Source organism: Camelus ferus, chromosome 5 (assembly GCF_009834535.1).
Source record: "Camelus ferus isolate YT-003-E chromosome 5, BCGSAC_Cfer_1.0, whole genome shotgun sequence".
Taxonomy (NCBI): domain Eukaryota; kingdom Metazoa; phylum Chordata; class Mammalia; order Artiodactyla; family Camelidae; genus Camelus; species Camelus ferus.
Window position 1 is genome coordinate 34,832,454 of NC_045700.1, and position 25,716 is coordinate 34,858,169.

The window sequence follows — 25,716 nt, forward strand, 5'->3', positions numbered from 1 at the left end:
ACTTTATAACTGAAAGTTTGTGCCTTTTGACTGCCTTCATCCAATTCTCCTTCCCCTCACCCCCTGTCTCTGGTAACCACAAATCTGATCTCTTTTTCTATGAGTTTGTTTGTTTTTGAAGTATACTTGACCAACAACACTGTGCTAGTTCCTGGTGCAAAACACAGTGATTTGATATTTCTATACATTTCAAAGTGATTACCACAATAAATCTACCATCTACTATCATACAAAGATACTATATAGTTATTGACTGTTCCCCACACTGTACATTTCATAACTGTGACTCATTTATTTTGTAACTGCAAGTTGTACTTCTTAATCTCCCTCACCTATTTCACTCATTCCCCCATTCCCCTCCCCTCTGGCAACCACCTGTTTGTTCCCTGTATCTCTCATTGTTTCTGCTTTATGCTTGCTCATTTGTTTTTTAGATTCCACAGATAAGTGAACTCATACAGTATTGTCTTTGTATGTTTAACTTATTTCACTTAGCATAATACCCTCTAGGTCCATCAATGTTGTTGCAAAAGGCAAGATTTCTGATGCCTGTTGGCCATTTTTATTTACTTAACAATAATTCACATTTTTCTGTGTTATGGACATTTTAATGGCACACAGCTATCCTATTATGTGGATGCATATTGTAACTAAGCAAGTTCCCCATTGTTGAAACTTTAGATTTCAATTTATTCTATTTTAATTAATTCTTATACAAAATCTTGGTGCACATATCCGATGCAGGCATGAAGTGCCCACGTTTAGACGTATGTTATAACTTCTAAAGATTTAGACCTGTGGTACATGGACCTCTGTTTGCACTCTTGCCTGGGCCTCAGGATGTTAGGGGTGGGTCTGGATGACAAGGATCAGATATTTACTCCCAGATGTGGAAAGGCCTGGGCAGGGAGGGGCTTAGTAAGGTGAGAGGACAGCACATCGTTCATGACCTTCTCTCCCTCCCAGAATGGTAAAATGAAAACTGAAGCATAACCTCGAGTTGGGAAGCCAGCAGTGTGCTTTGGGGCAACTCACTAGGAATAGATGTGTTTGGTGAGGAAGAGACATTATGGGTGCAGAGTCCCTGGCTGGCAACAGGAACTCAATCTTATTAGTTCTTTTTGCTGAGAAGAAGGGTGCTTACCTACGGGTCTTCCAGGCACCTTTACATATTGGGATAAAAACCCCTTCATGCAGCAAGACAGGGGGCTGTGAAGAGAGAGCAGCAAATGAGCACATGCCGGGGAAGGAACGTTTTGTACCACTTGTTTGTACAAAAGGCAAGCTCAGGGGTTTGGTTTTATGTTGTTCACACAGTAAAGTCACAGACAGGGGCTTCCCAAGAGACAGTCTTCTGTAGCCACTGTCTACTCTGAACAGTTCCGAGAGCTGCCTTTTGCGCCCAGAGGCGGCAGAAGCCTGCTTCGGCAGGGTCCCTGACGGGGAGGAACTGAGCTATTTAGGAATGAACTACCCACCTACTGTTAAGTAATGTTCTGTCTCCAACAGAGTCCTTCCACGTAGGAAAATGTGCTGTGCACTTGGCTGCAGCCTTTACTACGCATCTGCTTGACGAGGTTGAACTGCAGCTCTGAGGCCCAGCTCCGAACCAGCAAGTGGTCCCTGAAGACTGCCGGCATTAGGAGCCGGACTACAGCTGCGCTGGGTGCGGGTAGCAGCGAGCCCACTAGGAGGGTCTGGTGCAATCAATTAGCAAAGTGAAGCGGGGGAGCCTCTCAGTGGATGATTGCCTCTCCTAGAACAACCCCATCTAGCAATACTCCCCAGAGTTATTCAAGCAGTGCTGGGCTCTGGAGCATGGGCCTTGCTCCAGTTTTAAGCTGGAAGGTAGTAAAGTTGAGTTATGGGCGTCCCAAAATCCAAGCAAAAGCCACGGTCTCCTTAACACAGTTTTCCAATAGTACTCCCCATCTCAGTAAAAGTACAGTTAATCTGGACCTCCCCCCACCCCTTAATGTTAGAAAAGAAATGTGTTTCTGATAATCAATGATCCTTTTGCTGCACAACTATATTTCATCAGGACTGTGGTTGGCAAATTGCTGCCGCATAGCATAAAACAAAGCAATGAAACATAAGACACGCACCCTGTTTATTTTGCTACTGGTGGACACAGTTGTTCCCTATTATCAGAACACAGAAGCAGCCACACAAGCAGAATCATACCAAATTCTATCACACCTTCCACCCCAACACAACAAAACAACCAAACCACTGAGTTTCCAGGTAACTGCTGGGTCACAAATTCTTTTGCAAATTATGCTTACATTCCAAGAGCCCTTGGGTTATATGGTGATAGAGTACCTTGGATGCTTGGCCAAGCTGATCTGTAGGAGGCAGAGAACTCGGTTTGGCAACAGTAAAGATAATAAAATTACCCATATTCCTATCTCGTAAGGAATCTTTTGCACATCATTTCATTTATCTTGCTTATGGTCATAAAACAACAACAACGTTTTTTTTTTTAAATGAGAGATCTCTTTTTTTATTCTTTTTTTTGTTGAAGAGTAGTCTACTTAAAAATGTTAGTTTCAGGTGTACAGCAACTTGATTCAGTTATACATCTACATACATATATATTTTTTTTCCAGATTTTTTTCCATTACAGCTCATTATAAGAAATTGAAAATAGTTCCCTGTGCTGTAGAGTAGGTCCTTGTTGTTTATCTATTTTGTATATAATGTGTATCTGTTAATCCCAAACTCCTAATCTAGCCTTCTCTACCTCCTTCCCCTGGTAACCACAGTTTGTTTTCTATGTCCGTGAGTCTACTTTTGATTTGTAAATAAATTTGTATCTTGAGAGATGTCTTTTTTAAAATGTCAGTTGAGAAAAGATTTTTATCAGTCCTTTCCATTAAGACCCTCTTTTAGTCTCCTGGGTATTTACTGAGTACCTTGCAGGGAACTCTTTATTTATTTATTTTTTTGCAAGGAACTCTTCAATGTGCCACCTTGTACAGAAGTTGATGGGCAGTCTATGTTAGCAAAAAATACTCTGTGAGCTAGATAGCCCCATGAAGTTCTACACCACTGGTGTATTTCTGCTACTTCATTTTTTTTAAAAAATGAGTTCAAGAAACAAGCGCTGTGGGCGTAGTTTTGATTACCCAAGGCCGTACCCTCTTCCTGTGGAATTTGAACTTGAGATTAGCTCAGGCAACCTTGATGATTGCTAGCCTTCATCTCTAATCCTGGAGGGAGACCAGGGGTTTCTCAATAATTAAGTGTTGAGATGGTCCCCTTCCCTCCTCACCTCACAAGCTGCATCAGGTGGTTGCTGTTTTAGGCATAAGTCCAATCCTCTTCAGTCCTCCCCCCTGCACAAAAAGGAGAGCCAGGGAAGGGTGACTAGACTGTAAATGCTCATTAGGGTGCCGTGCACTCGCTTCTGTGCATGCAGTATGTTAATAAGCCAAGATATTACGGCAGAGGGTCCATAACTAATCTACCGTAATAAATAAGAGTAACAGCAGTGCTACCAGTATATTCTATGGATATTATGTGCTGCTGGCAAAGTGTGACATTTTGAATAAACTTTATTCTTGAGGTATTTAAAAAAACATAAAGGCAGTAATGAAATATGGAGCACAACATTAGTTGACACAGCAATTCCTGCCTCCCAAGACGCTGCTAAATAACCAGAGTTTAAATCTTCATCTTGAAATATACAGCTCTTCTACGATTTTAAGTGAGTTGTAAAACTTTAATGGAGTGTACCCTAACTTTATTTTTTAAATATTCTCCACGTTTTTAGTAAAGGTGACCCAGAAGTACATTGTGAACAATAAAACAACATATTTAAGCTATTAAATTCACCTCTCTAGCCAATATATATATAAGCCTTTCTGGTATGGACATCTCTCCCGGATGGAAGTGGGAATAGGGAAGAACCTGGAATTGACCATTTACCCAAAACCTACTGATTTTAACTCCAGAAGTGACTGGGTTGTACTTCAGATGGGCAAACTTAAAATTTCTGATATGAAGATAAATATATGTATGTAAATGCACGACAAGGACATTGTGCTGTACACCAGAGATAGGCACGTTGTAACTGACTGTACTTCAATAATAAATAAAATAACATATGATACGGGGGGGGGGGCATTTTTTTGCTGCCAAGTTGAAACGAGGATTCAAAAGCTAACACGACTTGTAAAAACTTAGAGAAAGTCAAATATTTGTATACCTGAGTGTTGAAATTGTGAAAAGTTCATACTCCCAAGTCCTGGCTTGGAGTTGTTGTTTTTGGACGTGAGAAGGCTGATTTAGGCCTTTGGGATGAGTTCACGCCCGTATAAGGAGAACTAATTTTAAGTTAAAAAACTAATTAGGATACTCAATTTTTATTTAGTCTCATCACTGAGTTGTGATTCTCTGATTATATCAAACTCCTGTATATTTCTTCGTGAAGTACAATTTACTTTCTACCTTTCTTTGTTTCTTCTTTTCAAGTGTACATTCTTTGAAAATAGCTCTAGTCTATTAAATACATATAGTGTGTATGTAAGTGTATTCTATGGGTATAATGTGCTGCTGGCAAAGCGTGACATTTTGAGTAAACTTCATTCTTGAGGTATTTTAAAAAACAAAGGCACTGTATATCTATCTATCTATATATAATGTGTATAAAATATTTTATGTATATAAAGTGTATACACACAGTGTGGCCTCCAGCTTAACACGGTATGTGCAACCTCGTTTGGATGTTATGACAACAGTGCTTTAAAAATGAGAAAACAAGTCGTCTATTTATTTCTTCTCTTTCCCACTGAAGTTACCTACAATAACTAGACTGTATCATAACCAATGAAAAGCATTCAGTTAAGTTTTTTTTAATGTGATGCCATATTAAGCATTATCCAAAGAACACTAGTTTTAGCCACTGACTAAAAAGTTCTGCTTTCTGCGAACTCTCATGAAATAGCTACTCCCCAAAACATTTACTAAGACTGCAACTGTTTCCCCAATTCGGGGGTCTTGTTAAGACTAACACCCTCTGCTTCAGAATTTATAGAGGGCAGGGAACGCGGCACTGTGTCTTTTTTCCTCAATCGGACTCTACTGTGTGAGCATTAGTTTCCTTTTTTCAGTACTCCACTGCTCCTGCCGTCTCTTTTCTCCCTCAATTCGCAGCCTCGGTTTGTTGCGAAGGGCAGAAGCCAAGGCGGAATCCAGCCCACTGGGTTCAGAGGCTACGAGACTGGAAGGTTTCGGCCTTTAGCAGAAATGTGCTACTTAGTCCCCCCGGCTGGAGAGCCGGTGTGCAGTGCAGACACACGCATTTCATTTCAGGCAATGTTAGGTGAACAGTCAAGTTTTCAGTGCGAGGGAAAAAGGAAATCCTTTCTGTTTTGTCAATAGACTCTTCCACTCCTATCATACTCACTGGAGGAGTAGGAGAGAGAAAATCAGAGAAGAGTGGCGACGAGAAGGAAGGAACAGGCAAGGCGGTGAGATGCACAAGGCGGAGGAAGCCGGAGAGACTCCAGGATCCAGTGCAGACGCGGCAGCCCCCGAGGGGCGGGGCCGAGGGGAGGAGAAGGCGCGCTGGTTGGTGGGGCTGCGGGGGACCGGGGACGCGCGCGCGGCCTCTTTCATGCCACCGCTTTCTTTAGGCTTCACCCCATCATTCACAGGACACCTCTAATGTCTTCTGTCACAATTTGAAAATAATCCGTACATCTATCAAAATTCATCAAATTGTACATTTGAAATATGTGTGGTTTACTGTACAGGAACCAAACCACAATAAAGGTGTTAAAAGAAAAAGAAAAAGTAATCCAACCATCGTTTTGCTTTAAAAAAAAAAAAAATTGAAAAGCTCTTCCACCATGGCCTGTGCAGGATGTTTCTCAATAATTTTTATATCCTCCAAAGTGGAAGGAATTCAAATCCTCTAAAATATACACACATAGAAATTTTGACTTACAAACAAAATGCGTACCTTATTTTACAAATATCCCTGTAGTGTAACTATTCTTGAACTATTTCAAAGGACTAGCATTAAGGCGCTTTTTGGAGTGATGGATCTGTATCCTGAAGGTAGTTACACAAATGTATACACATGTTAAAATTCATATAACTATATACTGAAAAAAGTCAATTTCACTGTATTTTTAAAAGTAAAATAAAATACAACATTTCATTGCCACAAGAAGAAAAAAAAAGCCCAACTCCCTTGTAAGATCCAAGGTCTCTCTCTCTGTAATTAGCATGAAGGCTAAGGTGGCTGTTTGGAAAGGAATAGATGTGCTTGAAAGGTCCAGACCTACTCTACTAAAACAATAATGCCCCCAGTGAAACAACACTTGTTAAACACTGTGAGAGTCCCCCAGAGTCACTTTCCTTGAGGAGTAGGTGTGTTCTGTTTTCCCCTCTGGGTGTTCAAATAGACCGAAATTCAGGAGGTCTGTGCCCTCTTCTCGACTTTGCATCTCACTTTCCTTGAACCTCAGTGGTCCTGCTTTGCAAAGCGGGGCTCATTCCTTTCCGGGTTCTTCAGCCAGGTTGGTATGAGGATCCCCTCAGATGAGGTCTGGGGAGAGAGCGATGTAAACTGCCCCACGGGTAAGTACAGGCATTAATAGAACCAGCTCTGTGTTCCCTCAAGTCCAAAGATCCAACAGCAGGCTCGGGGGGGGGGCATTTCTGCTCCTTTGCTGAAAAGGAGAAACAGAAACGGAATTGGTCTTCTCTTATTCCCCAGGAGACTGTAAATGTTGAGACTCCCAAGCACTCTCTAAAAAGCCCTCACTCGCACAGCCTGATGCCCCAGGAAGAAAGGAGGATGCAGCGGGAGTAACGTCCAGGGAGCTGGAGAAGCCCGGCAGAGCAGGGATGAGAAGGACTCCAGGCGCAGGCCGAAGTTCAGATGGCACATGCTGAAATTGTCTATTTGCAGCTGGGAACAAAGTGCTCCACCGACGTTCCGTGGTGTTGAAAGTAACCCCTGTGGCCAGAGACCATTGAGGCAGCATAACTAAATGGGACTGCTTAGTGTAAGAACTCTGAGATTCTTTTGACTCATTTCTCTTTTTCCAACTTTTGAAAGATATGTGATTACAGGGAGATATTTCAGTGTCATGGAAAATGGAAATGGATGCCCAGCTTCAGAGCAAGCAAAGAATGGTGAGAATGGTGGCCACTTACGTGGGTAAAGGGGACAGATGCTACTTGACTACAGACTAGGGGTTCTTAACATTTATTGGGCCCCTTTGGCAGCCCAGTGAAGTCTCTGGATCCCGTCTCAGGATGATGTTTTTAAATGAAATAAAACACATAGGACTACAAAGGAAACTATGTCAAACTACAGAGATCCATAGATCTAGATTAAAGACATTTGTCTCAGTACAGCAGTATGGGCTTTGTAGTGCCAAATAGTTTGATTTTCTAAGAGAAGCCAAGTTCCAAATTTTCTGATTTTTAAGGGTCAACATTTTTTTTTTAAATTGAGCCAGTCTACTTAAGCACACATCTGAGTTGGGTATGGCTGCTGGTCACCCCTTTGATACCTTCTTATTAGAGACTATAGGAGACTCCTTGTAAACAAGGGTGAAGATCCCACATGATGTCAACAGAAAAGACTGGGGACAGTGTCATGACCAAACCAGGGAAAGCCTAACGAATGGCCATTTGTCTGATAGAAGAGGACAAGACATGGCAGAGTGGATGTATGTATCCTGTGTGCTTGGATTCAAGTACACAGCAAGGTCAGTAATTATTTTCCTTCTTTTGCGATCTCAATTTTAACATCTCATCTTTCACATGATTTCCCACTGAGATATTTCGATAGATTTTTTAAAGTTTGACTTTGGGATTTAAGGTTTTTAATTTGCTTTTATCACTTATTTCTACTTACTCTTAGAAAATAGATTTTTCTCCCCCACGGAATAGAAAAAAGGAGAGAGCTGGTGTCATGCTATCAGCATAGAAAGGTAATATATGGGAAGTCACAAAAGGAAAAAGAGAGGGTGAAGTCTCTACTTCAATTTCTACTTAAAATTTCTTAAAATAATCTCTAGAAAAGATTTTTATCTGTTCTGAACATAAGTGAAATAAGGTAAGATCAGATAATTGTCATTTTATACAATTAGAAAATATATTGATTTCTCCAAAGAGTCATGGGATCCATATACACTTACTTACAAAAGGGTGCCCACATTCCAATAAACGGAAGCCACACCATAAGGCCCGGAAGTTACTTTTTCAAATGGAGTCAGTGAAGTGTGTAGCTTCCTAGATCAGTGGCTTCTAAAATTTTTGACCACCACGTGAAGAGAAGTATATTTTACATCATGACATACATTTATTTATATGATATATTTATATATTTATATGATATATATTTATGCATGACATAACATATATTCATATTTTATAAAGATAAAAGTTCCATGAAATAGCACTTACCCTTATTAAGAGACGTGTTGTCTAAATTTATTCTACCCTGTTCTATTTCATTTTAAAATGTTGGTCTGAACCCACTAAATTGATGCACGACACTCTAATGGGCTGTGATTTGCACTATGACAAACAACGTTAAGGCATGGTTCTTCAACCCGAGGCAGAGCCCCCCATTCCCAGGTTCTCTCCAAAAACTGCAAGGCCCCTCAAGTCTGGACCAGGTCCTTCTTTCTTCATCCAGGCTTATTCAAAGACTAGGTGTGGAGGTTCTGGGCAATAATCAGCTTCTATCCCCTTAATTATTTGATTTCTTTATTCACTCATTTTTTCATTCCTAGTTTCATTTATTCAGTGAAATATTTATCGAATACTCACTATGTGGCAGATACAGGTCTTACCTCTAGGGCTACAGGCATATAAACAGATAACGTCACATGTTAAGAACTGAGCTGGGTATGCCCAGGTAGCGATGGGGGGGTCACAGAGGAGTGGCACCTGGTGGCAATGAGCTTGAAACAGTAAGGAGAATGGGCCGGAGGAGGCCTCTGACTAGACAATCTCGTGCAGGCATCTTGGTGCCCTCCAAAATAGGCTCCTGGGTAGCAGGTGGGTCCGTGGACCAGGGGCCTAGGGGCTGGGCAGGGCATGGGGAGGGCACCTGTCATCACAGACAGGTGAGCTGAAGTCTTTGGAGAGTAGTGGAGGGAGAGGAGAGGAAGTGACGAGGTTATGGGGTTGTGGGAGATTTGAAGGGCTCTGGGCCCAGCGCTCAGTTTTCCTCCCGCGGAGATTTGACATTGCGAAAGCGTGTTATTTTCATGTTGACAGAAGATCTTGTGCTTCATTGTGACACTTCCCAAGAATTAATTCCTCCAAACACCAAAGACTTAATCCTGAATTTGGAATGAACATAGGGCTCCCAAGATCGCTTCTCAGGAAGAGTCTCTTCTGCGTCTGAAAGCTCAAAATTACAAGATCACAGAATGTTAGAGCTGGGAAGAAATTCAGTAACGGTCATCCACCTGCTCTCATATTACAGACGAGGACGACCTACCCAAGTCCACACTGCTGTCAGTGGGAGACCCCGGAAGTTGGTCATCTGCCTCGCGCACGGGCCAGCGTGCCACCCCCACTGCGGGCCGGAGGGCGGCGCCCTGCACAACCGGGTCACTCTTTTGGTGGATGATGGCTTCTCAGAGTTCAGCTTAAGTCAGCAGGCCGCTTCAGTCTCTAGTGGACTCTCCTTTGTTCTAGCGGCAAACATTCCAGTTGGCAGGAGCTTCTGAAACTCGCTGCATCGGTCCCTTGCTCTCTCTCTCTCCCGCTCCGGATCCCTTCCCTCCCAGTGCCTGGGGAGACTCCTTAGGGTCAAACCCATTCGATTTGTTAGGCCTCTAATTTCTTCCTTTGGTACACTAAAATGCAGAACGCTTACAAATTTAATGTGCAGAAGAAATCAGATAAAGAACTTTTAAAAAACATAAATCCCAGAATCCATCCCCAGGCATTCCAAGTCTTAGCTCTTAGGGAAGGGAAGCCCAGAAACCTGGCTTTTTAATCTCTTTCTTAAAGACACTGGTATATGTATCCCCTTGAAGCACATTTTGAAAAATACAGGAGTAAGAGCACACTGAGTGTGAGTAAAACAAAGACCTGGGCTCCCAGCAAGTTGTTTCTTCTCTTGACTAAAACAAGTTTAAGGCCTCAAGAGGCTTCCTCCAACTAAACCACGGAAGCCACTTCAAAAAGCGTCCTTTACCCAGACTGCCAGGAAATCTCCACAAGTTGACCTGTGAAGAAGCAGGATTGGGTTGTGAACCGCATAGGAAAAGATATTGGTAGTCTTTTAATTAAGAGTAGGGCCCCAACCTTGGGAAAAACCAGCAAAAGTCTTAGTGGCAGATTCCACAGTGGCCACAAGGTGGCGATCTTCTGCACCTATTTGAAACGCTCTGTGCGTTATCATCCAGTTTTAGCTTATATTCAATATTAAATACATCATTAATTTTAAAAGTGTGCATTAATTTTAAAAGGATGCAAGAAGAAATGGTGTAACAGGCGAGCCTTCAAGCTCACGTTTCAGTTAAATACTGACCTGCTCTAGATGGAGGAATTTAGTGTGATTTCAACATCAGATCCCAGAAAAAAGATAAAAATCTGTTTGAGAAAAGGCTGTGGACTTTGCAAAATGAAAAATGTCACTCAAAAAAAGTGTCTTGGAAGCTTTCTGAGAAGTTGGTTTTTCGGAGTACTAGCAGATGCAATTTGGTCATTAAAAAAACATCATCTGGTAAGATTTCCTTTTTATTAGTCTGTAGTCAGGATCAGAAAATGAAAGGGGGGCAGGAAGAAAGAAATAAAAGAAAAGAGTTCTGGATAAACTTAATAACACCAGGGTAGTCCTGGACCAAAAATGACAGCCGAGCTGAGGCTTGGCTGGTGTAGACCGGAGCTGTTTCTCCTCTACTCAGCTCCCCGGGAGGGCAGGAGCAGGTGAGGAAGCCAGCGGGCTGGGAGCAGAGAGAGGAGAACTTGAGGATCACCACAGCACAACTTCAAGTGAGCAACACAGCCTCGGACCACTGGAAGGCCAAGTCATTGTCAAGGTCACTGCAGGCCTGGGACCTCAGGGACAGAGAGGCCATTGGTTGGGCTTACAGTAAGGTCAAGGCATCATTCCGAGGGACAGGCTGCAAAAGACAGCAAAGGCCTCGGGCCAGATATACGTACATATCTGTGCACATTCAGTAGGGGGAGTGGCTGTTGGCCAGAGCCTCACACTGGGGTCATACAGTTTGAATGTAGGATCAATGTGTCTAGGGAGGTTAGTCAGAGGGGATGTAGAGGGATAAAAATCACATCCTTTCTAAGGGCACAGGGGAAAGCTGGCTTCACATCCCACCCTCACTTTTCCTTGTTTCTCCCATTGTGCTCTTGGTCAGGATAGGAAATGGTAGAAGGAAGAAAACTCCTTCAAGAAGAAAGAGCTGAGGGGGCTGTTGTCTTAGAAATCTGGAGAATGTGGGAGAGAAAGAAAACCTTTCTCCTTTCTCTTATCCTCCAGCGTGGGGCCAGGGCAAAGACTCAAGGTCCTGGTTGTTTTGAGGGACAGCTGCCCTTTGGTTCGGGGAAATCAGATGAGAGCTCTGGCAGAAAGGATAGAGGTTCTCGACACATAGCAGGTGTGTCTCCAGGACTGTAGCCCATGAGAGCCTTCCGTGTGCTGTTAGACAGCTGGAGGAGATGCTTATATGGCTGAGGAGAGAAGATACCTAAGAGACAGCCTCCTTGGCAAGACCCTCTTCCATGGCATTATACAGGGATCCAGGGAGATGGGCTGCTCAAAGCTAGGCACACAGAAAGAGCTCAAATCTTGCCAAGCGGTTGTGAGACCTGGGGCCATGTTTAATGTAAAACACTGTCAGTGATATAAAGGCAATCAGTTTATTTGCTAGCCCTCTAAATGAAAACCCTATCCCACACCCAGTGTGACGAATGCCTTATCTTTGGGGTACATGTCTCACTGACCTGGGCTGATTTTCTTACACTCGGGTGGTCAACTCTGAGGCAGGAATGGAGAAGCGTAGAGGAGGTCAGTTTTAAGAAGCAACTTTCTGAGTTTTTGTTTGTTGATTTTTACCTTGCATGGCAGACTTCATATTTGAAGATGAAATTTCTGATCCAGAAGGCGGCAGGGAGGGGTGCTCAGAGGGATTTTCTGATGAGTAGGCGTGGATTTGCATGGATTTGTCCACATTCTCCCCTTTGGTCTCTACATAACTGCCAGCCTTCTGCAGGCAGTAGCCCAACCCAAGGAAAGTGAGGAAAGCTGACCGGCTTGCACAGGGGCTGGAATTCTGAAGTGAGCCTGGTGGGCCCAGAGCCCTTGGCAGCTGCTCTGCCTGTTTCTACACCCCTCATTACACACATCACACTCACGTGCAAGACAGTCAGTTGGAAATGAATGCTGCCTTAAATGAGACAATTTTGAAAGTATGAATGGTCAAAACATAAAATTAGAAGTCAAGACAATTTCCCTCCAACTATTTAGAAATATTAAACTAAATATTTAATTTGAACTAATAATAAGCTAAATGCACTATTCTCAGATTGAAACAGCCCTTTCAAATAATTGTAATTAGATTTTTTAAAAAGAATTATTTAAAAAAATAACATTTCCTTTGTGTGACTGGTAGTCAAATTACTAGAATCTTAGACATTTTGATCTCACTTTAGATAATTAGCTGCGCTGTGTTAATTTCCAACAACTGTGTCTTTGAGTTCTGTCTGGCAGCCATGTAGATGCTAGTATCACAGAAAACTTGCTGAACGGCCAATATGTTGAATGCCTTGGCAAGGCCACAGAATTACAGTATTTAGTAATATATACTCCTTGCTCTAAGTAGAGTGACTATACGATTTATTTCCAACTTCTGAAACTAAAAGGAGGCACTATTAATAATTACTCCAGGAAAACAGCTATAACCTGGGACTTCCTTACTTTTAGGCAAGGTTTCTTCTTCCATGGTATTTTACGGAAAGGAGAGAGATACAGACATAAATATAGATATTATTCAAGTTCTCATGAAGTTTCTCATATTCCAGGTCATTTCAAACTTCTTTTTATTTTAACAATAAAATACTATTTTTAAAAGATCCTGAAATGATTCAGTCACTTCAAGTTTTGCCTTTTAATAGAGGTCAGCTAATGGAAAGGAGTTGTTTAAAAGGAGGCATAAAAACTTGGCACAGATTTAGTAATTATTCTTGGGGACAGTCCCTCAAAATTTCACTTGTTGGATTTTGCAAGCATTTAAAAAAAGCAGAAAAGGTAAGTGGTTGTGCTGTCAACTTTAGGATGAATGGAAGCTCCTATTGTTACGACAGCTCATGGTTTGAAAGGCATTTTTCAGAGACATCATCAGACATGATTTCTCATAGTCAAACAATGAGAAGCATGAAGACAAGTGCTCTGGACAACTTAGTAAAAGGTAACAAAAATTGGCCATTGTGTTGAAGGAGACAATGAAGATGGACTGTGTAGATGGAGACTGAATATGGGAGTGGAAAAAATTCTAAATTAAGCATTATTTTGTGTAATACATGGTTTTTAGTATCAATAAATACTTTAACAAATTATTATGAGTAGACACTCAATTATTTCATCCATCTCCTTGAAAGTTTATATATTTACTTATATATTTCTTGGAAGGGGTAATTAGGTTTACTTATTTTCCTAATTTTAGAGGAGATACTGGGGATTGAACCCAGGACCTTGTGCATGCTAAGCAGGCACTCTACCACTTGAACTATACCCTCCCCCTGTGAAAGTTTATATATTTAAATCAGCCAGAAACTGTCCTTTGGCTCTTCTTATAAGGAATCACCCTGTATTTGGGGTCGGCTTATATCCAGGCATATGTTGTAATCACCATATGGGGTTCTGTTCAGTGCAGTTTTGTAGTGGTAGGCTTCTAAGATTCAGGCTGGGAGAATGAGGGGTCCCCCTGACTCCCTGTCTGGGCAGAAGCGTCGTCAGGACCCCAAGTGACAGAGCAAGCCATTAAGCCTGTGAGCTCTGTCTTCTTTATCCGAAGCCCAGCTGCTGTCGTTCAAAACCCCACCATGCAGGGGAAACGGAAGATGACCACCAGGTTCTCTGCAACCAGAACTCTCTCCGCGCTGCCCTCACTGCCGTGGGGCGCTCCATCTCCACCTCAATACAGACCCAAGCCCCGACCCGGTTTGCTGTCAAGATGGTCTGGGGCACATTTACCAAAAGCCAGACACTGGGTCGGTCTGGAAAGAAGGCTGTGTCGGCCTGGTCTCTTTCGGCCTCTTGGAAGCTTACCGTCTAATTGGAGGTGGGCAAGGCAGGCCCCTGTCCTGACCAGCTCTGCGCCTGTACGCCAGTCCCTTAAACTCACTGAGGGAGTGAGATGAGTTTCCTTCCAGAGCTGACTATTCCTTTTATCTGGGAAAATAAAAGTAAAAGGACAGTGGAAACTTAACATAAAGGTACAGAAAATGAACACCTAAGAAGTAAAAAGAAACAAGGATCAGGGCGGCTGAAGCAATCAGGCTTTCTTGGCAGAAGAAAATTAGGCTCCCCTCCTCCATTCGCTGTGGACTTTTAGTTTCATAGATTTTGGAGTAGGAAGTAAACTGAAGGTCAGGGGAGGAGCACCCACGTACTTAAGGCCATACATATACATAAAAGGGCCTTAGGAACCAAAGAAAATCATCCGGTCTCCCAAACTCGAAAGTAAGGCGTGACTTCGTATGTGGAGCGACTTGGGAAAAAGGTAGTTGTGTTCCTGGTGGCCTTGCTCTTAAATTGGATGACTCAGTTCCCCTGAGTTGGTCCTTTAAAGGAACATCAGAGATTTTGAGGTGCTAGGGGCCGGCTTAGGGATGGGTGAGGAGTGCAGGAATGGGGACACGAGAGTGTGGGAGCATCACCAGGACCACTGAGGTCACTTGGTTGACCCAACTGCTTTCTAATGAAGATCTGAGGAGTCAGCCAGTGCCAGGTTGGGGGGCTTACAGCTCTGACACCCTTCATTCTCCAGTTTGCTCCAGTTCCCTATTTGGTTGGCACCATTTACAGCTGGGGAAACAGTTACATGAACTTCTTTGTAGAACTCACATGGACCACAAGCACGCCATCAGAAAGCTATGAGATACAACTGGGGGAGGGTATAGCTCAGTGGTAGAGCATGTGCTTAGCATGCATGAGGTCCTGGGTTCAATCCCCAGTACCTCCATTATAAATAAATAAGTAAACAAACCTAAGTACCCACCCCTCCCCTCCTAAAAAAACTTTTTTAAAAGTTATGAAATAAAAGAGAAAATAGATTCCAGGTCTGCAGCAATCCAGGTGGTTCTAATTCCTACACTTGTGGTTTTCTTTAAAACTTTAAAACATTTGCTTTCTTTCTTGGAAACGATTTCCCGCTTGTTTTAAGCAAAGATCACTGGATGCCAGTCATGATCATAATCATCACAATTATCATCAGAGTGCTTCCCTTGTGTCCTTCCCGCTCTGTGCTTTGTGCTCATCACCCAGAATGCACATCGTCAACAGCTGAATATTGCATTCAGTTTTGGGCAGCACATTTCATGAAGGATATTGGAAATCAGGAAGTTCCCAGGAGAGAGTTGCCGGGATGGTGCAGGATCTGGAAACCACAATAAACGAAGAACAGGCAAAATTACAGAACATCTCTGGCCTGGAGAAGAGAATCCTAATTTTAAAACTGAGAGTTACGAGCTGCCCATAATGCAGAAGGGACCAGTTATAGCTTATTTTGACTTTTGTAAAAAAAAAAAAAAGAACTTAATAAAACATAGAGCTGTTCAGTATTGGAATGGGCTGGGATGAAGTCATGAGCATCCTGTCCCCAGAAATGCTCATGGAGAGACGGGATGAGCATCTTTCAGTGATGCAGTATGAGGGACTTCTCCCAGGGTAACTTGCAGGGAAAGACTCTGTGTTTGAACTAAGGATATAAAAAGATGTACAACAAAGCGCCTGCCTTCTGAGGACCTACTGTCTTTCACAAGGAATGATGCCTAAATAAATATGTAAGTAACAAGACTAGGGGAGAGCTGTGGGTGGGGAGTGTAGCGGTGGATGTGAAAGGCTTCATTAGGAGGTAGGATGTGGGGTGGCTGCTGAAATGTGACCAGGACTCAGGTTAGTGGTGAGGGAGAATCTGGAGGTGCAGCTGGGGCTGCAGGGAACACTGTGAACAAACCCTTGTGCTAGAACAATGGATGTGCCTAGGACACAGAGCAGTGTTTGTGAGGACAGGGCTCATTGAGATTAGAGACCACTATAAAGGCCAGATCCGGGAAATTCTCAAACTCCAGGTTGTTGCAATAAGTCCTCTGCTGGTAATTAAATTGCTAAATAGCAGTGCCTTTTATGTTTGACATGCAGTGCTGGCCTCTTCGTGCAGTACTTCAGAGAGGCCAAATGCTATGGTAGACGCCACGTAATATCATGGCATTGTTCTGACCTCTTTCATCACTGGAGGATCTCGTCCTAACAGGCTCTTAAGGGAAATAGTACATTCTTTTGGCATTTGCCAGTATCAGCCTACCCACCCCAAACCCTCAAAGCCCACTGTATAATTACCCCCAGGAGGCCAGAGGTCATTTAGAGCAAGTGCAGGCAACACCCAGCTATTAGACTTCAAATTTCAGAGCTCTCCCTAAACTCCAGCCTGAAGCATTTTCCAAATGGGAGGGGCCCCAAAGGTGGGGGGGCCTTTGAGGTTGGTATTTCCTGTGTGCGGTTTGTGAGGTTGGCCTGGGCAGGCTGTGTGCCTGTTGGGAGGGGTGTAGCTCCACTCTCAGGGGGCCCCCTCCCCTTGGCACATACCTCCCCCCGCTTCTGTATTTAGCTAGGCATCTTGGGAAGGAAGCCCAGGTGAGACCTAGGGCTCCTGTGTGACTCACTTCCCCAGATGGGAGAGTTGACTCAGACAGGGAGTGCTGAAAGGCAGATTTTCCAGAAGGGACCTTCCAGTGAGACTATAAGCAGCCAACCAGCCAGTCAGCCAGTGCCTCTCCTGTTTCCTAAGAGAACGAGGAGAAGCTGGGAAGTGGGCAGTCCAACAGTTTAGTTTCATGCAGGGTGATTTCCTGGCCAAGACGGCAGCAATAATTGCCCTGCTCCGTACAGGAGCTGCCTGCAGACAGTTGCCCCCCGGTCTCATTTGAGGGGTCCCAGAAGCCCCACAGTAGCCTACTCTGAGGTTTAAGATGCTACCATCAGGATGGATTCATTGGCTTGCAGCATAAATCTCACTCTGAAGTTCTCTTTAAAGAAGCAGTTTCACCAGGATAGAATAAATTAGTCTATTGGCTCATTCCTCCCTGACAGGAGGAGCGTACTGCCCTGAAGGCATGAGGATTTGGAGAAGGCAGCCGAAGACAACTAGATGTTTTGACTTCAGAGAGCAGAGAGTACCAGGGGCCACATTCACTTCCTTTAGGACTTGCCCCGGCCCAACACAGACCCAGTCAAGCAGCATCTTCTGGCTCTGGGGACCCAGAGCCCAGGATAAGGTTCTGTGCTCTGAAATAGATACTTCTGAACCCAGTTTTAAGTTCAGTCTCTCCAGGAGGAGAAAACACAGGAATCTAGAGTTTGACCATGATCACCACTTCCACCCTTCCAACCTTGCCCTGCATTGCCTGGAGTTCTTGCATTCATTTTCAGCACCCGGCTTTCGTCTGGAGTTGGCTGGAGATTCTCAAGTCTGTTCTCTGTGAGGAGGAAACCCGTTTTCTCTGAGCAGACATAGCACTCTGCAGGTGTGGGAAGTTCTCCATCTCTATCCTGGTCCAGAAGCCCATGTTCTGGGACCATCACACACAGAGCAAAAGCTTCTGCTCAGATGCTTTTCAGAGAGAGAGAAACTGTCCAGCAGATGTCAGTAAGTTCCAGGATGTGCCGGGAGCCTTGCTTGACAGTCAACGGTGCTCTTTTCCAAGCCAGCTCAGCATTCAAAGAACTCAGAGGGCATGTGACTGACCAGAAGGCCTTTAGTAGTGGAGCTCCTGAAGAGGACAGCAAGGAGGGGAAATAGAAGTTCTTGTCCTTGCAGAGAAGAACGGAGATTTGTCATGTGTTTGAGGGTTCCAGGAAGTCTGTGCTACTGAGCCCAGGCTGAGAAATGCTTGGTGAAAGGCAAGGCAGAGATTGTGAAGCACCAGACAGCAGTTCATTCTGCCTATTTCACTGCCACCAGGTACAATCCGGTCTGTCCTTGCCTAGGGGCAGCCTGTTCAAACCAGACTGAGGTTCCTCATCCAGCCTGAATGAGGACTTGGCTGACAGCAAAGAGCGCAGGCACCATCAGCCCAGCCTAGAGGACTCCGTTCTGCACTAAAGGGACCCTTCACCCCATAAAGTTGTGCAAACTAGGATCCCTAGAGCCACTATGGCTTGGCCTGGGCCCTGCTTCTGGCTTCACATCAGACCGAATTCTAGAAGAGGTGAGGCAGAGGTGTGAAAAAGAGCTCTTCACTTCACTGCATCCTTTTTGTCTGATCAGTATTTATTTAAAGACTGCTATTTCCAAGTGTGGGGCTAGAAACTTTGGAGGGTATACAGAGATCTAATGTGGGGTGCCTGAGTTTACGGGGCTCAGGATCTTGAAGCCGACTCTGGTGTCCACAGCTGCTGCTGACCAGCACACTGTCCCATCTGCAGTGTGCTGATTCCAGGCAGAGGAATTCCTCCCCCATGCTATAGGATCTTGGTTAAGTCTCTCAATCGATCATCACCCACTACTGCTCCGGATATGGGACTGTGACCTAGGATGGCTAATCCGTCTACACCGGCATCCTTATATTCTGTTTCCTACGGCCAAAGGAGTGAAACCAGCCCATCAATTGATATTTGACCTGCCACACTGTTTCACACTATACAGCAACCAGCATGAAATTCTCCTGGGAAGGGACGGATCCAGTGATGTTCTTATTTAACATGGGATGCACTTGGTCAAATACACACGTGTTGAAACTGGCTTTCTTCTGATTAGCAGCTACTCTCATCACCCTAGAAAGTCGAGTTTCACATTCTACCTAGATTCAGGAGTTTTGAAGGACGAGGATTGTGTCAAATAGCTGGCCAGCAGTTTCCAAGCACTTGGAGATGCTATGCTGACATGCCAGTCCCCTGCACGGTGGGAGAAGGATACACTGTCATTAGAGAAGGGCTAGGAAAAGTGCTTGCTGAGTATTGTAAACCATTCTCCAAGACTCATAGCGTTACACATTCTATTAGTAAAGCTATATTTTGTGTTTTGCAGTTTTCTTTTTCAGAGTCGAGCCTAAAGTGTTTTCACTTGAGCCTGAAGAGCAGAGGGAGAAGGCACTCAGCCCTTTCACCACTGCTGAACCCCCATGTGCTAAGCAGAGACATAACGTGTTCCTGCTGGTCTCACAACTGGCCTTAACACAAAGCTCTTGGCCTTGGCATTCATTGCCAACCCATTAGTGGTGGCCTACTATATGGTACAGAAGATGAAAGCTGTTTTCCAGCAAACACTATAGCCAGTGGTGCAGGTTTATGTAAAGACCCCGCAGGAATTTTGCTAGCTCTTATCTGTTCCTATGCTGGTGTAAGGCTTAGAGAAACACACAACTTCAAAATCAATCAACTGTAGATTGTGACACTGATACTGTGAATATAAATGTCTATGGAAAGGCATATGAAGATAAGACCAGTAACTTTGAAGTACTCAATATGTCAGTCTCCTGTCCTTGTGGGCAGAAGATAAATATTCATTGAATGAATCAAAGAGTGGTGATCAGTTGAAAGGGGTAGGGTCAAAATTTCACATTTCCAAATGTGTTTTGCTTCACACTGACTGGTTCTAGACAGACAGTCAAGGACACCCAAGGTAGTCTGTAGGTACTTTGAAAAAAAAAAGTGACGTATCTCCAACAAAACGCTGGCTCAGTCTGAAGCCTGCACTGGGCTGAGAAAGTTTTCTATTTTCAAGCTCATTTATTTCCTGGAATCTCAGATTCATTCTTATCTCAGAGGGCCAACCCTCTGAGAACTTGACATAGAGGACAGAAATGTAACAATCCATATAAAAAGGATATATTAGTTTCCTAGAGCTTTTATAATTAAGTACTGCAAAAGGAGTGGCTTAAAACAACAGAAATTTATTCTCTCACAGTTCTAAAGACTAGAAGTTCAAAATCAAGGTGTCAGCAGGGTTGGTTCCTCCTGAGGGCTCTGGAGAATTTGTTCACTGCCTGTCTCCTAGCTTCTAGTGACATTCAGGGATTGACGGCTGGCAATCCCTAGCATTCCTTGACTTGGACATACATCTCTCCAGTCTCTGCCTCCATCCTCACATGGTGTTCATCATAGTGTCTGTCTTCATATGGCCATCTTTTTATAAGGACAGCAGTAATGGACTAGGAGCCCACTTCACTCCAGTATGACTTCATCTTAATTAATTACATTGGCAATGATTCTATTTCCAAATAAGGTCACATTCTCAGGGTGCTGAGACTTAGGACTTTGACATATTTGGTGAGGGGGTGGAGAACACAATCAATCCATAATCGGGGATGAGAAATTTTCAGACTCTGCCAAATAATTAATCTTGCCAAAGCATGTAAGGTAACATCTTAGAGAGGTTTGATTTGCGACAGCAGGTTCATGGGGCTTTTGAAAGAAACTAAGACATCCAATAATGTATTCACAAAGGACAGAAATGTTCCTGTTCTCTTATTTTTCCATCTCAACTCTGATTAGAATGTCAACAGTCACCTAAAAGATAAAGGCTCCATATCTCATCACCAATTTCCAGAGCCACCTTATTTTCAGTTTCTCAAATTTGAAGATGTCAGGAACACACCGTTCAGTATTTGTATCAGTAGCACCAGCTTTCTGTATCTTGTTAAGATGCCTTTTCTCCCCAGGGCTTTCCACCTACCAGATTTTCCACACAGCTTCAGTGCATGTAGAAATAGAAAAAAAAATATTCCACAGAGGTTAAAGTGATGTGAGGCTGAGTCGTTAACAGGGTTGTGTCTTTAGGATAAGTGGGTATTAAAATAGTCAATTTCAAAGAAGTAGACTGATCACCCCGTTTTGGTTGCACCAATAATGAGAACAAAGTGATGATACTTTGTGTCATTCATTTGCTAGTGTGTTTATAATTTTTCACTGGGCAGATGCTGGAATGATATATTTTGTCTTATGCAGCAACACTAGACAGACAGCTAATATTTTTTTCCAGTTGAGTTATTCATAGCTCAACACTGTTGTAGAAAGATGTCATTTCATTCCTTTTACTGCAGAGAAAGGAAAGAGTTTGTGCTACTCTTCACCGTTGAGCTGGAACAGCCTGTGGCTAATGCCCATTTGCAAAACCACATTGGGAGAGAATTTTTTACTCTCTCTGCTTTCTGACCTCCCCAAAGACATCACTGTCAAGTGCGGGCATTAAAAGCTCTATTGAGGGTTTCTACAAAGATGGTAGGGAAGAAGGGAAGGCTGTAGGTGCCCAGCATTTGGACTAGATTAATCTTATCCCTGTGGACTAGGCCACCAAGACTAATGATACGCAGTCTATACCATAGGTCCCATTGGGACACGCATAATTTTCTCCAGGGAGGAAATGCCTTTCCTTGAGAGCCACAGGGTTCTGTATGCTGCACTGAGAAAATCTAATCCATTTCGGCTGATTACACTGAGATACTCTCTGTTCCCAATTAAATCAATTATCTGAGTAATCTTCATAATTAACGGTAGAAGACTTGAGCTGTCAGGACTGGCTGGAGCAAAAATATTTGGGTGTGTGGGTTAAGCCACAGTTGCTCTGTGGGTGTCTGAGGCTCAGGCAGGGAAGGGGGCCGACTGCACACTGGGGCCAACTTTCTCAATTAGCAATGGACTTCAACTAAATGGCAGACAGTGCTTTCACCTAGAAGTTAGGAGACAGTGTTCCTGTTCAACCTCTGGCACTAGAGAGCTGTATCACATTGAACACAAGTCTTCTCTTCAGAATGACTTATTTTCACTTCTGTAAAATGCAGGAGGCAAGCCAGATGGTTTTTGTCAGTATTTACAAAGCAAATGCTGAATATCAGGCATTGTAGTGAGCATTATTTCATTTAAACCTCATAACCAAACTTCTAGGACAAGCAAGACACAGAGAGGATAAGTAACTTACCCAAGGTCACACAGCCAGTAATTTTCAAAGACCAGAGAATCTCTCAGCCTCTTGACGTTCAGTAGGTATTCTGTGAGAATTGTTCCACATGTAGATGTACTTTTGATTCATGGGAGAGGGTGAGCTCTGCATCCTTCTCTCCTGCCTTCTTGACAGCCCCTCCTCTCAGGTCCTTTCCAAAGGTGATTTTGACAGCCATTGCTGAGAGTCAAGTGGAAGGAAGACTCTGTGTTTCAATTAAGGCTTAAATTAATTTAGATTCTTGCTATTCCAAATCTGTGGATTAACAGCATGGGTATCACCTGCAATCTTTCTGGAAATTTGGAATATCAGATCCTCCTTCAAATGTATTAATCAGAACCAGTATTTTCAACTGGATGCTTTTTAAAGATTGAGAGGCACTGATCTAAGGCTGGCTCTTGGTCAGTCAAATTGGAACCACTGCAGGGGATTTCTGTTTTCTGTCACTTCTGGTAAGCTCTGAAGGCCCTAGGCCGAAGTGCCAGGAGAGGGGTGCCTTCTTTCCAGAAGTTAGTTTTAAGCCATTTGCACAGTGCCAAGAATATGTGTTTCATTTTTTAATTTCTTTCCCAAATCATCTGCGTTTGACTCTCTGCTCCACTTCCAAAAGGAATCTTCCAGTAGCCAGAAGAGCTCTTTGTCGGCTAACCGCAGCGGGGGAGGCCATTATGAACAGATTAATGTATGTGCAGGATGAAATTCTCCAATGTCCTTTTCCAGGCAGGAGAAAATGCTGTTCTAACTCTCCCACTGGCTCTTCTCCTTTATATAACAATGATGCTACACAAAAGCTTTCTATGGAAAGATAATTGGATTTCTAACTCTATTTGTTCAGAACTCACTTAACATTATAATGGCCCTAGTTATATTGTTTTATCAACTCATCAGTAGTTAAGTACCAATTTCTTAATAAATGTCTAGATTTTTGTACCTACATCTAGGATTACCAAAGCAGGAAGGGAAAAAGCAGCTAGAAATAGAAATCCATTAATAAAAACAGATACCACATAGCCTTGCTGCACTAGGCTTAAATGCACTGGGTAAATTTAGGTGCTATTTTTTTATCTTAGCTATGTATGCATTTGCTTAGTGTTTAATCACTGTGGTACTTTTGGCAAGTGGGTCACCGAAGAAGAAAAATATAGCCTGTATTCACAACTGAAGTGCCAATTTAACTCAATCTAAAATGAATTAAACATGTACTTTAATCTAGTAGTGATTATCCCTCCGTCGCACTAGAGATGGCAACAGAACCCTGTTTCCTGAATGCTCTAGAGCTTCCCCTTTGACATTTTAGGGGGAAAAAAAAAAGTAGAGATAGTACGTGCGCGCGCGCGTGTGTAAGGATTCTAAGGATTTTGTTTGTTTGTTTCCGTTATGTGCGATGGGGATTTCTTTTCCTCTTTTTCAGATATATGATAATAATGGCTTTTTTCCCAATGTTTTTCCTTCTCTGCTCTTCCCCTGGACGAGGAAGAAGCTACCACTTAATACCGGAAACAGAACTGAATGCATTACTTGCTAAACAAGTGAGAGCTGTGTTTGTAAGACTCTAAAGAAAGCAGATGTGTGCTCTTATAGGAGGTTTGGGGATGCCTGGCGCTCAGGGATTGGTGGTCTTTTAGAAGGGGGCGTGGTTAGGGATTGGCCGACCTGCTGCCATGGAAATCAGTTACTGAAGTGTGGCTGCTGCTGATTGGCTGACTTTCACAAGTGTATGACTGTTGTATGACTGTTGCTGATTGGTTGGCTTTCAAAAAAGCATAGTTACAAATTCAAAATTATCATTAATTGGTTGGGAAGGGTTTAAACCTGAATTTGGTAGTTACTTGTTACTACGATCAAAGGGCATTCAGTCTTTCTTTCTTGAATTGGAAGTATTGGCACTTTTTATGTTCATCTCCCCCCACCTTCCCGTCCCCCTATCCCCACTACACCCTACCCCACCCCAGCCGTCTCAGGGAGCCTGTACGCTCATCCTGGTGTGAAATATTGGGAGAGAGAATTTTTACGAGTCCCTTGAATCTTAAAGTGCCCATATTTTGGCACTCTACCCTAGGGTAAAATAGGAAATACATGGCTCCTGTGAGGGCCAGTCCCCCTTCCAGAGGCAGCTTTGTTCAAATCTCTTGCCATTCTTTGTCACGGAGCCCAGATTCGGCCTTTGGTCACATTAGAACAGCCTGTACCTATCAGCAGTAAACTCATCAGTAGTAAAGTACCGATTTCTGACATGGAGGAAGCCTATCGGTCATCCCTGCTCTCAAACTGCTCCGTAAAATTTAACTGTCCTGTGCCCCACTCCTTCAGGCTTCTCCTTTCCAAAAAACCAGGTGAGGAGAGTTCCAGGCAATATAATGTATTTCACGATGCAAAGTTGTAGCATAACTGTTAAGGGCAAAGACCCTGAGTAGCACTCTGTGCAATACATCTGTTCCTGAAAAGGGACACAGGCATGTGTCCAAAAAGAGCACAAAGACAAACACACAGATATTCTAATTCCAGCTGGTGTCATTTACCAGCTGCATGATATTGGGCAATTTACTTAAACTCTCTGAGCCTCAATTTCCTTGTTTGTAAAATGAGAAAGAGGTAAATCTCAGTACTTGTCTCACAAGATGATTGCAAGGGTTCAATGAGAGGAACACCTAAGACACATAGGATGGTACCTGGTGGGTAGTAAGTGCTCAAAATGTTGGTTATATCATGATTTGCTATTTTTATATGTAATAAAATCTGGTGGTACAGTAGAATAAGGCCTGATCTGGAATTCAGAAGGCCTGGGTTCAAATCTGACTAATATTCCTAACCAAGTGGTCAAGGGTTAGTCACTAAACTTAGAGACATGATTTCCTCATTCACATAGTAAGAATCCATGCATTGCCTACACATAATTGAAGATAATATTTACTAACCTCGTGGTGCTATTTAAATCACCTTCCCAGGGCTTCAATTTTCTTACCTATAAAATGGTGCTAATAGCTGCTTAGTCTAAGAGAGAAGGTGGCTTTGAGTATTAATGAATTAATATAGATGAAATGATAAGGAACCACAGATATCCTCATTAATTGAGGACAATTGATATTTGATAATTGGTGTTTAAAAAATTAAAGGAGAAATCACTTAAAACTGGAACCAGAATCTCACCATACATGGCATTTTTAATAACTGATTGAATTTTAGTATTAACAATATAACAGTTATCTATCTTATATTCACTAGACTCATATCATAATTGTAATTATTTGTGAATTATTAGAATTGGAAAATAAAGTGTTGATTTTTTTGCCTAATTGGACTGACAAGTTTTTTAATTAAAATTTTTTCTTCTAGCTTTATTGAGATATAATTGACATACAGCACCATAGAAGCTTAAGATGTACAGCATAATGATTTGACTTCTATCCATTATGCAATGATTACCACAATCAGTTTAGTGAATATCCAAACTCTCATATAGATACAAAGTAAAAGAAATAGAAAAAAATTTTTTCCTTGTGATTAGAACTCTTAGGATTTATTCTCTTAACAACTTTCATATTTGACATAC

General features: G+C 42.8%; 1 protein-coding gene across 8 annotated transcripts in view; it reads right to left on the reverse strand.

Moving 5' to 3' along the window:
* Window positions 1-14,301: 14,301 nt before the first annotated feature.
* Window positions 14,302-25,716, reverse strand: part of CCDC148 (coiled-coil domain containing 148) — a 308,196-nt gene continuing 296,781 nt past the window's right edge. For 2 of the 8 annotated variants that reach the window (XR_004319877.1, XR_004319875.1), the window contains 2 exons: window positions 22,146-22,346; window positions 17,929-19,123 (listed from right to left, as the gene is read on the reverse strand). Coding sequence is in view for 4 of the 8 variants with exons in the window: in XM_032479509.1 (XP_032335400.1) it covers window positions 15,548-15,608 (61 nt within the window). In the remaining 4 variants the exon portion in view is untranslated. Of the gene's footprint in view, window positions 14,402-15,225; window positions 15,609-17,928; window positions 19,124-22,145; window positions 22,372-25,716 lie in introns of those variants that run through there. The other 6 variants (XR_004319876.1, XR_004319878.1, XM_032479509.1 and 3 more) reach the window with 6 other exon arrangements.